Source organism: Mirounga angustirostris, unplaced genomic scaffold (genome assembly GCF_029215605.1).
Source record: "Mirounga angustirostris isolate CCGP_5_RB_7025 unplaced genomic scaffold, mMirAng1.0.hap1 SCAF_7, whole genome shotgun sequence".
NCBI classification, from domain to species: Eukaryota; Metazoa; Chordata; class Mammalia; order Carnivora; family Phocidae; genus Mirounga; species Mirounga angustirostris.
Window position 1 is genome coordinate 125192111 of NW_026991715.1, and position 16532 is coordinate 125208642.

Consider the following 16532-nt stretch of genomic DNA (forward strand, 5'->3'; position numbering starts at 1 on the left):
CTAATATAGTTTTTTCTTTTTCTCTTTTTTTTAATCAAAGAGCAGGAACACAAGCCACAAGCAGGGGGAGTGGGAAAGGGAGAAGCAGGCTTCCTGCGGAGCAGGGAGCCCGATGCGGGACTCGATCCCAGGACCTGGGCTCATGACCTGAGCTGAAGGCAGATGCTTAACGACTGAGCCACCCAGGCACCCCCCTCTAATAGTTTTTTCAAGTTTCTAATGGCCTTTTATGTTAATTTGGTATATACAAAATAGTGCATCATAATTAATATATTTGTATATTGGATCCTTAAGAATTCATATAAATAAAAATAAGGTTCTCCCCCACCCCCAGCACAGAAATTTCACTTCAGCAGCGACTAGAGTACATTGCTCGAGCCATTCTTAGTGCCAAAAGTTCCACTGCCATTTCATCGATAGCTGCGGATGGTGAATTCCTTCATGAATTAGAAGAAAAAATGGAAGTAAGCACTAAAGATACTTAAACTTTGCCTGCATTTATTCCATTTTCCCTTCTTCCCTCTAGTAAGTCATAAGTCAGTAGCAGTCAGTATTAGTAATTCTACTCTCTTCTGCCTATATGTATTTATTTTCATATTTAGACATAAATCTTTCATTGGGTCACAGGACATTGCTGTAATTAAATTTTTTCTCTGTGGCATTTCAAAAGTTTTTTTCCAACTATTCCAACACAAAGGAGATTATATCACATTTACCATTTATTCTGGAAGCTAATCAGTAGGTATGTGAAGTAGAGTAGGCTAACCTGCCCTAATTAAGAGACCCAAAAGTATATAATGGTCCAAATACAAAGGCTTATTTCTCAATCACAAATATCCAGAGTGGGTGTCCCTGATTAGCCAGTGGCTTTCTTCCACTTGATTGATTTTAATACCCAAGTTCTATTTTCTGGCTCTACCATTCCCTATGGCCTTACCTTTTTCTTCTGTCAGAGGGAGTAAGAGAAAAAAATCACATGTAATAAGCACATTCACTCTCTTAAAGACCTTCAGCCCTGAAATGACATACTTGACTTCCACTTACATTCCTTTGAAGAGAACTTAGTCTTAATGGCCCTATCTCCCTACAGAGGAGGTTGGAAAATAGGGTCTAGCCATTGTTTGGCTGCAGTAGTGGGAGAGATGGGTGTTTAGCGTGGTAGCAAGGGCGCTCTGCCATAGTAAACTTCCTGTGAGATCTTTTATGTTGTGATGAAGAGCTGCCAGTTTGTTATTTTTGTTTTGTTTTGTTTTGCCAGTTTGTTATGATAGAAATCTTCATTCGTTCATTTTTTTTTAATTGAAGTATAATTGACACATACCATTATATTAGTTCAGGTATACAATGTAATGATTCAGTATTTTTAGATATTGCAAAATGATCACCATAATAAGTCTAATTAACATTTATCACCATATACGTAATTACAAAAATCTTGTGATAAGAACTTTTACAGTCTATTTTCTTCAACAACTTTCAAATATGAAATACAGTATTATTAACTCTAGTCACTATTGCTGTTATTTATACATTGTTTTTACTTTAACCAACTTAAAGTCAGATACTAGGAATCATTCCTTCAAGTACTTGTTGATTTATCATCAAGAACTTGAGACTTGCTTTTTTTTTTAATCCAAACTAGGTTGCTAGGATCCAACTTCAGATACAAGAGACACTACAAAGGCAGTATTCCCATCATTCTTCTGTACAGGATGCAATTTCTCAGCTGGATTCTGAGCTAATGGACATAACTAAGGTAATAAAAAAGCAAGGTGAATTCCTGTAGCAGTCACCTAATATCTACAAATTCCTTGGTTGTTTTTTTTTTTGCATTCTGTAGTAGAATGCAAAAAATGTGGAGATAATCTATCTCCACAAAATTAAGATAAGCCATCCTGGGGAGCATGTTGCTGGGCTGACAGATCACTGCTGTGGTATCTGACTCTTAGGAAGAGCTAACCTGCTCTTTATGGGCTGTTTTCTCTCAAGAATCTCTCAGCCTCACATCAAGCTTCCTTAAACCTCCTGCCATCTATTTTATGGCCTTGCTTATTGTCTTGGAAAAGTAACTTATCTTTGCTTATCTCTCCAAGCCGCTCCCACTCTGTACTTCAGAGCAGTTCCTTTTTCAATAACTCTTGGACATTTCTCCAAGTACCATGAAGCACCCTGAGACTTGTGTTTCCATGTTTCTAGGATTCTTTAAACCCTGAGTTAGACAATGCTAATTTTAAAAGACATGTTATTGCAGTATCTTCCTGCCAGCCGAGGGGCGGGGGGGGGCTGTGGAGGCACACATGTTGGAATCTATTTAAATGCGTTTACCAAGCCTTCACCATTCTTAATCTGGAGTTATGACCAGCTGCATGTCATCACATCTTTACATCGTATTTTAAGAACTTTGGATAAAATCTTTGATCATTTTTAATTTTCAAGGAGTGCATCACTATTAATTTCTGACTCTTGATCTCTGGTTGTATGTATAATGTTGGCATTTTCTCCGACAGCTTTATGGGGAATTTGCTGACCCATTTAAACTTGCAGAGTGTAAACTTGCAATAATTCATTGTGCTGGTTATTCAGACCCTATATTGGTGCAGACACTTTGGCAAGATATCATAGAGAAGGGTAAGTGCTCACTTACAGGTATATTAGCATACGTTATTTAGTGACTTGGTAGAGGAATGCAAACTGCTAGTGGCTTTCATACATCTAGAGCTCATGAAAATTGTATATACCTAAGTAGAGGCTAAGTAGAGGGTACCTGGATGTGGTGGAGGGTGGCCCTCTAGAGAATGTCCTCAATTTATATTGGAGAGGACTGAGAAAAGGATGTGTCATTTTTGGTTGTACTTCTTAATAAGGGATTCTGAGACACTTTCCTCAGAATCCTATAACCAGTGTCTGGTAAGAGGAAAGTATTTCAGACACTAACAGAAACACAGTATCTGCTCATTATGTTAGAATATCATTTGTAGGCTATTTTGTACCTTGAAATAGAATAAAATAGCCTATTTAAACAATTGCACATTAAAAACAGTTTGGGTTTCTAATGGCATGTCTTTTTCTTGCAGAATTGAATGAAAGTGTAGCGTTGAGCTCCTCAGATAGAATGCATGCTCTTAGTCTCAAGGTTGTGCTCCTTGGCAAAATTTATGCTGGCACACCTCGCTTCTTTCCTTTAGGTAAGCAGTAACCTTAAGTGCTATCATGGGTGTTGTGTTTTTTCTTTTGATGGTTTTCTTCATTCACATGGAAAGATAATGTTCTTCAGGGTGGAATTGTTCCTTTGTTGCTGTTTAGCTCAGCTGTTTAATTCTACCTCTCCAGAAAGACCTCCAAAGATAACAGAATTTGTTGACAAATAGTTAGGTATGAAACCTTCTTTGACCTTGTAAGTTTATATATCTGTCTGGGGAATAGTGCTAACAGACGGTAATGATTATATTGTTGGTAACCCTCTACAAGTTTAAAGAGGAAAGAAAAATGGCTAGTGTTTTTCTGCATGGGCAATCTGTGATTGCTTCAACTGCTCTTATTATATATATATATATATATATATATATATATTTTTTTTTTTTTTTAAGAGTTTATTTATTTGATAGAGAGAGACACAACGAGAGAGGGAACACAAGCAGGGGGAGTGGGAGAGGGAGAAGCAGGCTTTCTGCGGAGCAGGGAGCCCGATGCGGGGCTCAATCCTGGAACCCCAGGATCATGACCTTAGCCAAAGGCAGACGCTTAACAACTGAGCCACCCAGGCGCCCCTCTGCTCTAATTATATTGAGGACATATTTTTCTTTAAAATAACAAATATTTGGGGCACCTAGGTGGCTCAGTTGGTTGTGTGGCTGACTCTTGATTTTGGCGTCATGATCTAAGGGTCCTGGGATCAAGCCCCGATTTGCATTGGGCTACCCGCTGACCAAGTACTCAGCTCTAGAATTCTCCCTCTCCCTGTGATGACCCTCCCCCTGCTCACACTCTCTCTCTCTCTCAAATAAATCTTTTAAAAAAGCAAATAATTGTGTTAAAAATGCAATTTTTTGAACCCTTTAATCAGCTGTATTACTATAATTGTTATGTATATGACTCTAATTATTAGAGATTTGCCGATGTATAATGTTTTCTTCAGTTGTAAAACAATAGAATCAGGGTGCCTGAGTGGCTCAGTTGGTTAAGCATCCAACTCTTGATCTCAGCTCAGGCCTTGATCTCAGGGTCATGAGTTTAAGTCCCACATTGGGCTCCATGCTGGGCTTATAGCCTACTTAAAAAAATAAAAAATAAAAGAATAGAATCAACATAAATATATCCGTAAAGTAGGATGTTAAGCACCCAGGATCTTTGAAAAATGTTGAGAACCAGGAAAATGCTCACAACATAACAAATTGTTTATTTAATGAGGATAGAGACTTTTTTTATAGGACCATCTCTGATTTATGACTTATTTTCTGGAAATGGCAAGAAATAAAGTCATTATAATCTTGTAAGTATAGTATTTAAAACTGCCACTCTGGGGCGCCTGGGTGGATCAGTTGGTTAAGCGTCTGCCTTCGGCTCAGGTCATGATCCTGGAGTCCCGGGATCAAGTTCCACATCAGGGCTCCCTGCTCGTAGGGGAGTCTGCTTCTCCCTCTGACCCTCCCCCCTCTCACGTTCTCTCTCTCTCTCTCTCTCTCATTCTCTCTCTCAAGTAAATAAATCTTTAAAAAAAAAACTGCCATGCTATTTCATTAATAAGAAAAAGAAAAAATTAAAGCTTAATAGTTTTAATAATAAAAAGGCCACATTATACATAATTTTTTTTTAGGGTATTTCTGCTTCGACTTAGATTTTTAATTTTTGAGCCTAGTAAAGTTTAGGGTAGAAGAGGCCTTTCTTCTTCTTTGGTCCATCTTTCAATGGCAAACAAGCCCCAGGGGGCTTCAAACAAGAACAAATTTAGAGTTTTTAGAAATTTGATCACCTGCACAAAAGTTTTGTATGGTAGATTCTGGGATAGTTGCAGGTTCAGTCATTGGCTGTCTTTTCAGTGATTCTTCTTGCCTGTGGATATGCACATTGGTCAGTCGTAGATTTCTAGGATCATAAATATGAATGTGATTGTTACTATTACGATCTTACTTACGATATGACAGGTAGTAAAAAGTGAGAATGGGGCTAAAATTAGAACCATCAAAATAAATAACTTACACATCTGAGGGGGTGAGGCACTTAAAAACACATTTAATATTGGGCCTCCTGGGTGGCTCAGTCGTTAACTGTCTGCCTTTGGCTCAGGTCATGATCCCAGGGTCCTGGGATCGAGCCCCGCATCGGGCTCCCTGCTCCGCGGGAAGCCTGCTTCTCCCTCTCCCTCTCCCCTGCTTGTGTTCCTGCTCTCACTATCTCTCTCTCTGTCAAATAAATAAATAAAATCTTAAAAAAAAAAACCACACATTTAATATTTCTAAAATCAGGATGCAGTAACCCTTCTTTTCTGAAAAGCTGTTAAACTGAGGATTCAGTGGGTCCTCTCCAATAGTGGGATTATGAATGGTCTCTATTTCATGTACCTTTCTGTATTTTCCAAACTCACCAAAATGTAGTTTTTTTCCTAATAGCTTTAAATTATATCGCACATTCACAGTTGTGCAACAGTCACCACAATTAAATTTAGACCATTTTCATCACCACAGAAAGAAACCATGTACCTATTAGCAATCACTCCCTATTCCTTCCCACTTTCCAGCCCTAGGCAATCACTAATCTACTTTATATCTCTATATATTTGCCTATCCTGATATATCACTTATTTTTATAAAAATTTTTTTTTTGAAAATTGGTTTTCTTTTTTTAAAGATTTTATTTATTTGAGAGAGAGAGTGCACAAGCGGGGCGGGGAGGGGCAGAGGGAGAAGCAGACTCGCCTCTGAGTGGGGAGCCCCATGCAGCACTCAATTCCAGGACCGTGAGATCATGACCTGAGCTGAAGGTAGCAGCTTAACCAGCTGAGCCACCCAGGCTCCCCGGGACTTAATAATTCTGTACCAACAATAGAGTAATGAAGTGAGGTGAAGGACCTGTTAACTAACCTTACCGGAGTAAACATTTCACAATGTATATATGTATCACATCATCATGTTCTGTACCTTAAAGTTACACAGTGTATGGCTATTTTATCTCAGTAAGTGGGGGGGGGAGGGGGGCGGGAAGAGTTAACAATTCTAATTTCTGATCTTTTTCCCTCTCCAGATTTTATTGTGCAGTTTTTAGAGCAGCAAGTTTGTACTTTGAACTGGGATGTAGGTTTTGTAATACAGACAATGAATGAGATTGGAGTGCCATTACCTAGACTACTGGAAGTATATGATCACTTGTTCAAATCACGGGTAAGGAAAATATTAAATAAAATGAAATAATTTAAAGTTAACAAACCTTTTTTAGTTAAAAGAATATTTTGATTGTATGTTTATAAGTGTCTCATCATCTGATAAAATTACATCAGAAATATGCTTCATTGTTTGAATATAAGAAATTATCATACTTTAGATTTTTAAAATTGATAATGAGTTGCTTTGCTGTATATCATGATAAAAATCAAATATTTCTTAGTAAACATATTTGCTTTACTCTTTGTGTAATAGGCTAAGCCCATTACATTAAGAATCACCATTTGCTTTACAAGAACAAAATAATAGTGTATTTATTCCCTATAACTTTATCTAAAATATCAGTGCTCAAAGATCTTCCTCACCACAAGAAAAAAACTTTGCAATTGTGATGGTGATGCGTGGTAACTAGACTTACTATGGTGATTATGTCTAATACTGATTTGTTATTGTATATTTACAAATAACAAATCATATGTTGTATACCTGAAAATGATACAATGTTATGTCTCAGTTATACCTCAGTTAAAAAAAAATCTTTCTCACCTTATTGAACCTTATCAGACTATATATTTTATAATTTTTATTCTAAGATAAAAGATCCAAATAAAACCTTGTTGACCTATATCATGTCTTTTATGGTAACACCATCAAAACATTTATGCAGTGCTTTACAAGGCACTTGTATATCTCATTTAAGCCTCAAAATGAACCTATGATAGGAAATGAGCATCTGACAAGGGCAGAGATTTTAAATGAATAACCTACTCAAGTCACATGGCTAGTTATTGGTATAGCCAGAATGAGAATTAAGATTCTTTGCTGGTCTAGTCAGACTAAGTCTATATAGGTTTAAAGTAAAAGGGGTATCACAGCTGACAAGAAGAAAATAAAAAAAATAAGTGCAATAAAATAAGCATTTAATATTATATGGTTACTAAACTATCTGGTCATGGTTAATATTTGAAAATCATTAAAAACTGCATTGTGATGTTATTTAGGAAAAATAACCCACTTTGTAGAGCTTGCAAATTTCCTGTTTAGGAACCTGTGTTTCCTCTTGACAGGTGTGAGGAGGTATCTCATTGTGGTTTTGATTTGTATTTCCCTGATGATGAGTGATGTTGAGCTTTTTTCATGTGTCTGTTAGCCATTCGTATGTCTTCTGACCATTTCTTAACTGGATTATTTGTTTTGGGGTGTTGACTTTGATAAGTTCTTTATACATTTTGGATACTAACTCTATATCAGATATGTCCTTTGCAAATATCTTCTCCCACTCCATTGGTTGCCTTTTCGTTTTGTTGACTGTTTCCTTTGCTGTGCAGAAACTTTATCTTAATGAAATCCCTATAGTTCATTTTTGCTTTTCTTTCCCTTGCTTCTGGAGACATGTCTAGTAAGAAGTTGCTGTGGCCAAGGTCAAAGAGATTACTGCCTGTGTTCTCCTCTGGGATTTTGATGGATTCCTCTCTCACATTTCGGTCTTTCGTCCATTTTGGTTTTTTTTTAATTATTTATTTAACTGTATAAAACATTTAATTTATTGGTCTTTTGGGGGTATTTGATGTATCTCCAGTGTATTACAACTGAGCCATTAATCTTGTCGCTTCATCAACATTAACTGGTTCATTTTCATGACACTGCTGAGGAATCAGCTGTTTCTGCAAGGGTTCAAAGGAAAGGCCTTTTGAGAAATGGGCAAGTTCCTTTTGTATATCTACAAAAGCTTTATTCACTCTTAATTTTTTCATCATTCACAATGTTTATCTTCAGTGCTCGCTTCGGCAGCACATAAACAATGTTTATCTTCTTAAAATTAGTGGTAGGGCGCCTGGGTGGCTCAGTTGGTTAGGCGACTGCCTTCAGCTCAGGTCATGATCCTGGAGTCCCGGGATCGAGTCCTGCATCGGGCTCCCTGCTCAGCGGGGAGTCTGCTTCTCCCTCTGACCCTCCTCCCTCTCATGTGCTCTCTCTCTCTCTCTCTCTCTCTCTCTCATTCTCACTTTCTCAAATAAATAAAATCTTTTAAAGAAAAGATTAGTGGTAACTGGTTTTGCTTTGTTTTTAGACTTAAAGTTTTTTTGGCTGGCTGTATGAAATACATTCCTGGATTTCTGCCCTCTTAGTTTGTTCTTGGCCATTGTCTTCAGTACCCTCGTGAAGCAGCTCATGCTCCGGGTGATGCCATCTGCACGCAGAAGATCTTCAGGAAGTTCCTTGAATTTATTTTTTTGTATGGTGTAAAAAAGTGGTCCAGTTTCATTCTTCTGCATGTAGCTATCCAATTTTCCCAACACCATTTGTTGAAGAGACTTTTTTTCCATTGGATATTTTTTCCTGTTTTGTTGAAGATTAGTTGACCATATAGTTGTGGGTCCATTTCTGGGCATTCTGTTCTGTTCCATTGATCTGTGTGTCTGTTTTTGTGCCAGTACCATATTGTCTTGATTACAGCTTTGTAATACAGCTTAAAGTTCAGAATTGTGATGTCTCCAGCTTTGGTTTTCTTTTTTTCAACATTACTTTGGCTATCTGGGGTCTTTTCTAGTTCCATACAAATTTTAGGGTTGTTTGTTCTAGCTCTGTGAAAATTGCTGGTGTTATTTTGATAGGGATTGCATAAATATGTAGATCGCTTGGGTAATACAGACATTTTAACAATATTTGTTCTTCCACTCCATGAGCATGGAACGTTTTTCCATTTCTTTGTTTCATCTTCAATTTCTTTCATAAGTGTTCTATAGTCTTAGTACAGATCTTTTACCTCTTTGGTTAGGTTTGTTCCTAGATAGCTTATGGTTTTTGGTGCAGTTGTAAATGGGATCGATTCCTTGATTTCTCTTTCTCCTGTTTCATTATTGCTGTATAGAAATGCAACAGACTTCTGTGCATTGATTTTATATCCAATTTTGCTGAATTCCTGTATCAGTTCTAGCAATTTTGGGGGGAGTCTTTTGGGTTTTCTACATAGAGTATCATGTCGTCTGTGAATAGTGAAAGTTTGACTTCTTGCCAATTTGGATGCCTTTTATTTATTTTTGTTGTCTGATTATTGAGGCTAGGACTTCCAGTTCTGTGTTGAACAACATTGGTGAGAGTGGACATCCCTGTCTTGTTCCTGACCATAGCGGAAAAGCTATGTTTTTTTCCCCATTAAGGATGATATTACCTGTCGGTCTTTTGTATATGGTCTTTATGATGTTGAGGTATGTTCCTTCTATCCCTACTTTCTTGAAGGTTTTTATCAAGAAAGGATGCTGTATTTTGTCAGATGCTATTTCTGCGCCTATTGAGAGCATCATATGGTTCTTATCCTTTCTTTTACTAATGTGGTCTATCACATTGCTTGATATGTGGGTATTGAACCACCCCTGCAGCCCAGGAATAAATCCCACTTGGTTGTGGTGAATAATCCTTTTAATGTAATGTTGGATCCGATTAGCTAGTATCTTGCTGAGAATTGTTTTTTTAAGATTTATTTATTTATTTATTTGAGAGAGGGAGAGCATGCGCAGGGGAAGGGGCTAAGGGAGAGAGAGAATCCTCAGTCTGACTCCCTGCTGAGCACTGAGCCCAATGCAGGGCTTGATCCCAGGACCGTAAGATCATGACCTGAATCAAAATCAAGAGTTGGCTGCTTAATTGAGCCACCCAGGAGCCCCTTGTTGAGAATTTTTGCATCCATGTTTATCAGGGATATTGGTCTATAATTCTCCTTTTTTAAAAATTTTATTTATTATTTTAGAGAGAGTGCGCGAGCAGGGTGAGGGGCAGAGGGGGAGGGAGAGGGAAAAACAGACTCTGCGCTGAGCATGGAGCCCACTGCGGGGCTCAGTCTCACGACCCTGAGATCATGACCTGAGCAGAAATCAAGAGTCCAATGCTCCACTGACTGAGCCATCCAGGAGCCCCCTGTAATTCTCCTTTTTAGTGGGGTCTTTGTCTGATTTTTGGAATCAAGGTAATGCTTGCCTCCTAGAATGAGTTTGGAAGTTTTCCTTTCATTTCTGTTTTTTGGAACAGTTTCAGAAGAATAGGTATTCTTTTTTAAATGTTTGGAAGAATTCCCCTGGGAAGCCATCCATCCCTGGACTCTTGTTTGTTGAGAGATTTGGGTTTTTTTTAAAGATTTTATTTATTTATTTGTGTGAGAGAGAATGAGAGAGAGCACATGATAGGGGGGAGGGTCAGAGGGAGAAGCAGACTCCCTGCCGAGCAGGGAGCCCGATGTGGGACTCGATCCAGGGACTCCGGGATCATGACCTGAGCCGAAGGCAGTCGCTTAACCAACTGAGCCACCCAGGCGCCCGAGAGATTTTTGATTACTGATTCAATTTCTTTACTGATTATGGGTCTATTCAGATTTTCTATTTCTTCCTGTTTCAGTTTTGGTAGTTTATATGTTTTTAGGAATGCATTCATTTCTTCCAGATTGCCTAATTTATTGGCATATAATTGCTCCTAATATTCTCTTATAATTGTATTTCTGCAGTGTTGGTTGTGATCTCTTTCATTCGTAATTTTATTTATTTGGGTCCTTTCTGTTTTCTTTTTGGTAAGTCTCGCTAGGGGTTTATCAATTTTCTTAATTCTTTCAAAGAACTAGCTCCTAGTTTCATTGATCTGGTCTAGTTGTTTTGTTTTCTATGTCATTTATTTCTGCTCCTAGCTTTATTATTACCCTTCTTCTGCTGGCTTAGGCTTCATTTGCTGTTCCTTTTCTAGCTCCTTTAGGTGTAAGGTTAGGTTGTGTATTTGAGACTTTTCTTGCTTCTTGAGGTAGGCCTGTACTGCTATGTATTTCCCTCTTATGACTGCTTTTGCTGCATCCCAAAGGTTTTGGACCATCATGTTTTTATTTTCAGTTGCCTTCATGTATTTTTTTTTTCCTTTAATTTCCTGGCTTATCGGTTCATTCTTTAGTAGGATATTCTTTTTTTTTTTTTTTAAGATTTTATTTCTTTATTTGAGAGAGAGGAGAGAGAGCGTGCACGCAAGGTAGGGAGAGGGGCAGAGGGAGATGGAGAAGCAGGCTTCCCACTTAGCAGGGAGCCTCCCTGATGCAGGGCTCTATCCCAGGACTCCAGGATCATGACCTAAGCCAAAGGCAAACACTTAACTGAATGAGCACCCAGGCGCCCCTAGTAGGATGTTCTTTAACCTCCATGTATTTGTGGTCTTTCCAAATTCAGGTTACATAGCATTGTGGTCTGAAAATAATGCATGGTATGATCCCAGTCTTTTTGTACTTTTTGAGGCCTGATTTGTGACCCAGTATGTGATCTATTCTGGAGAATCTTCATGTGCACTTGAAAAGAATCTGTATTCTGCTGTTTTAGGTTAAAATGCTCTGAATATATCTGTGAAGTCCATTTGGTCCAGGGTGTCATTCAAAGCCTTTTTTCCTTGTTGATCTTCTGTAGATGATCTGTCCATTGCTGTGAGTGGGGTGTTACAGTCCCCTACTGTTACTGTATTATTATCAATGAGTTTCTTTATGTTTGTTATTAATTGGTTTATATATTTGGCTGTTCCCAAGTTAGGGACATAAATATGTACAATTGTTAGATCTTGTTGGATAGACATCTTTATTATGGTAAAATGCCCTTCATCATGTCTTATTACAGTCTTTGGTTTAAAATCTACTTTGTCTGGGGGCGCCTGGGTGGTTCAGTCAATGAAGCACCCGCCTTTGGCCCAGGGTTCTGGGATTGAATCCCCCATCGGGCTCCCTACCTGCTTCTCCCTCTGCCTGCAGCTCTTCCTGCTTGTGCTCTGACAAATAAATACATAATAACAAAAATCTTATAAATAAAATCTAATTTGTCTGATGTAAGTATGGCTATTCCAGCTTTCGTTTCTTTCTTTCTTTCTTTTTTTTTTCCTTTTTTTCTTTCTTTCTTTCTTTCTTTTTTTTTGATGTCCATTTGCATGATTATGGTTCTCTATCCCCTCACTTTCAATCTGCAGGTGTCCTCACAGAATAGTGAGAACCGTCAGCAAACCCATTGTCACAGTGCTCCTGCGTTAAATGCTTATTTTAATACTGGGAAATTTTGCCTGGGACTCTGATAACTGGTTTAACTAATAACATAAATGGTTGAAAAATCAGTTGACACAGTTTGCTTTACAACTCGTGACATATTTTCTTTATAGGATCCATTCTGGAACAGAATGAAGAAGCCACTGCACCTTTTGGATTGTATACATGTACTGTTGGCAAGATATGTTGAGAATCCTAGCCAGGTTTTAAATTGTGAGAGGTAACTATGAATTAGGTATTGTGTTATGGCAAAAGCTTAAATGTTTTCTAATAAGTATCTGAGCAATAAAGTTAGAATGGGGGAAGATATGGAGATTAACTATTTGAATGATATCAGCATGTATGAAAGGTTAGAGTTTTTTCCATTTTTCACCCCCCATCCTGAATCCTTTCTATAGGTAAATGATGTAATTTTTGAATTACTTCTAAACTCTTTCTGCATTGAATTAGTGATCTAGGGCAATTCAGTTATGTCTTTGAGATTATTGACCATTAGAAGGTATATTTGTTTGAAAAGACCAAAAGAATGTAAATAATTTAATATTAATTTAAGGAATCATCCTTACTGCCTCCTTCCCATTATAATCTTCCAAAGGAATATGGTGGTCATGTGGTAATTCACCTACCCCCTGCATTTCTTGTCTGTTTTCATTTATTTACCATTTACTTAATCGTATGCTCCTTGCTCTTTCTGGGACTATAGTAAGTTTAGCAGAAGTTGGAGAGAAGTCTTACAGGAGGAAATGTTTCTAAATGTATCAATAGTTGATCAGGTATCTTTTCCTTTACAGGAGAAGATTTACGAATCTGTGCCTGGATGCCATTTGTGGTTATCTGGTTGAGCTTCAGTCTATGAGCTCTTCAGTGGCAGTACAAGCCATCACGGGAAATTTTAAATCTCTCCAGGCTAAACTAGAACGGCTTCATTAATTATTGTAATGTATTGTCATCCATGCATTTTAATCTGTAAAATAAAAGCTCAGTTGGGTCCAGATATCAGGTGCTTTAAATCTAAGAATTTAAGAACAATTTTAATAGAAATGTGTTTTTAACAAGTGGCTAATATCTACAAACAGTACATTTGCCAGATGAATTATTTTTTATTACTATTTTGTTTTTTAATAATCAGGTTTAAAAAACAAGTGAAATAAGATTACTTATCTTAACACAAAGATAAAAACATTTAGAAATTCTTATTTTTAATTTAATGAAGGCAGAAATTTTGAATTTATACTATTCATTTTCAAGTTAGTCCAAGGATATTGATATCAAAACTTAAATAGGCTAGCTGAGCAAGTCCCATAACACTGGATTCTACAGTAATCCTAATATAGGCAAATAAACACTGTCTCTTAAAAAATCATTTAGGTTTGGGTTCATCTTTGGAAAGAAATTTCTTCTACCTACTAATTTTGTCAAATGTAATTCTTGAAGATATTCTTGGCTATTTTTTGAGCAGGTGGCAAACGTGTAACTAATATTCTATGTCCTAAAAACCTACACAAGGAGATACTGTTTTGCATTTAGTGTCTACCTACCAGTCCTTGTGACTGATTACCGACTGCATTAAAGCAGTGGTTCTCAAAGTGTGTGCACCAAACCAGCATAGAAGCCTCATCTGGGAATTTGCTCCCTGTTTGATTCTTTTTCCTCCCAGTCAGTAACCACAGCAAATGAGTTTTACCCAAGACACAATATATAAAGTAAAATTGTTAGTAATGTAGTTTTTAGTCTTCAACAAATTGGAATAACGAAACCAAGTCATGGCAACAACAAGGAAGGAGAATAGAGTGGGAATGACCAGGACTAACAAAAAAGCAAGGACATGGACTTCTTTCCTCTCACCTGTTATGCCATCAAGAGTAATTACCTTCTGCTTATTGTCATTGAAGCAGGTTTAACAATTTTTATAGTACATTTTGAAAATAATTTTCCTTCCCGTTTTTTCCCAAGATCATAGGTTGACCTTTTTTGTATTTATTCTCTTAGAATTTAGCTCCCTTTTTCCTGTAATCTAATACATAATATTTAATAGACTGTCAAAATGTCACTCATTAGGTACCACTACCTCTCATATTTTTCAGCTTTCAGTTCCTTAAGTTCAGTTTTTTTGAATATGTAAAATGAATGTAAGTTATGCATTGTTAATCTGTAAACTTAAAATTCTGTTACGTCTACTTAAAATGAAAGTCTTGCTTAAATGTTATTTAGCTGTGACTCCAATTCTGCTATAAATATATATATTTTTAAGCCCATTTACACACAAGCATATTAATATATATGTTAAATATACTCAACTCACGATATTGAAGCTACATCTTTTAAAAGGACTGTAAGCTAGCATGGCTAAATGGTCCTTAGGAGTCAGACATCTGAACCCTGTTCCTTTTATCACAGAGCACTTTTGAGAGGGTTTAACAGTTCCAGCTGCATAGCAGATGTTTTCCATACCCTTGGGAGGGTGAGATCCCTAAGAGAACTTAGGTCCCCTCCTTTTTAGCTCTCTAGAACAGTGTTTCTAAAACTTGTAATTTGTAAGCATCACCTGGATAACCTGCTAAAACAGATGTTCCACCTCTAATGTGATGCTGATACTGGTGGTCAGTGGATCAAGCTTGGAGTAGCATTGTTCTAGCACATTTATCCACTGTATTAATATATCTTGTACTTGTTTATTCAACACATTATTTCTTTATAGTGACTATTAAACATATACAGGCAACGAATAATAAGTTGAACATTATTTATGAAACAGTGCATTCATCGTAGGCAATGACGAGTCACTGAAGATCTTGATTGTGACAAATTTTTTTAGGTAGATCATTTTCATTTGGCAAAATGGTCAGGAAAGAAGAGAAAAATCTATTTTGAGTAACTGTGCAAGGTATGGGATATTGACCCTGAAATGCATGTGATGTATGTTCAACATTTCTTTAGTTATAACATATGTGACTTACTAGTGACTTTTTTCATTGAACACTTCTCTGCTAATCACTTGCATTTCCTCCACATTTATGTTATATATAGTTAATTTCAATCTCAGGATTCACAGATTGCTCATTCTCTTCCTCAGGATACTTCCCACCTCTTTTTTCCTCTTACTCATGAGAGGAAAAATTATGATAGTGATACAGTTGTATCAAGAAAATGAAGAACTGGAATATTGAATGTAAAGGTCTTGAAAGGGCACATAATTTTCTTTCATTTTCTATCAGTTTCTTCATTTAAATTCTCTTAATAAAGCTTTTTTTTTTCCAGAATATTTTTTAGTCTTCTAGTGAATCATTTAAACTCTTCAAACTTTCATTTTCCTAAGAAACAAATTTTTTAGGACACCTAGGTGGCTCAGTCAATGAAGCACCTGCCTTCGGCTCAGGTCATGATCCCAGAGTCCTGGGATTGAGCCCCTCAGCAAGGAGCCTGCTTCTCCCTCTCCCTCTGCCACTCCCCCCTACTTGTGTTCTCTCACTCTCTCTCAAATAAATAAATAAATAAAATCTTAAAAAAAAAATTTCTTGGGGCGCCTGGGTGGCTCAGTCGTTAAGTATCCGCCTTCGGCTCAGGTCGTGGTCCCAGGGTCCTGGGATCGAGCCCCGCATCAGGCTCCCTGCTCAGGGAGTCTGCTTCTCCCTCTCCCACTCCCCCTGCTTGTGTTCCCTCCCTGGCTTTCTCTCTGTCAAATAAATAAAATCTTTAAAAAAGAAAAATTTCCTCATAAGAAGACTAAAGCTAAATGATAAGACTTTTTCTTTTAAAGATTTTATTTATTTGAGAGAGGGCACGAGATGGGGGAGGGTCAGAGGAAGAAGCAGACTCCCCACTGAGCAGAGAGCCCAACTCGGGACTTGATCCAGCAGGCATTCATCCTACTGAGCCGCTCAGGTGCCCCTAAATGATAAGACTCTTAAATCCAAAAACTTATAAGAACACTTCTCTGCTATAATAATAATATAATAATCATATTATTAAAAATAATCTATTTTTATTCAATTTTGTTCTACACTTCAAATATTTAACAATACTATTATTTTTACTTTTTTTCATTGCAAATAAACATTTCTAAACTGCATCATGACGTTTTAAATTAAAATTTTGTTTTAAAACTCTTGGTT

The 16532-nt window shown here is 37.2% G+C and overlaps 1 protein-coding gene across 2 annotated transcripts in view; it reads left to right on the forward strand.

The window, feature by feature from the left end:
* The window catches only part of NUP155 (nucleoporin 155), a 60264-nt gene extending 46850 nt beyond the window's left edge, over window positions 1-13414 (forward strand). For both annotated transcript variants that reach the window (XM_064596785.1, XM_045862159.3), the window contains exons 29-35: window positions 335-464; window positions 1643-1756; window positions 2508-2628; window positions 3075-3185; window positions 6238-6374; window positions 12534-12640; window positions 13212-13414. In XM_064596785.1, coding sequence (XP_064452855.1) covers window positions 335-464; window positions 1643-1756; window positions 2508-2628; window positions 3075-3185; window positions 6238-6374; window positions 12534-12640; window positions 13212-13350 — 859 coding nt within the window. In that variant the 3' untranslated portion in view covers window positions 13351-13414. The remainder of the gene's footprint in view (window positions 1-334; window positions 465-1642; window positions 1757-2507; window positions 2629-3074; window positions 3186-6237; window positions 6375-12533; window positions 12641-13211) is intronic.
* The last annotated feature ends 3118 nt before the right edge of the window (window positions 13415-16532 follow it).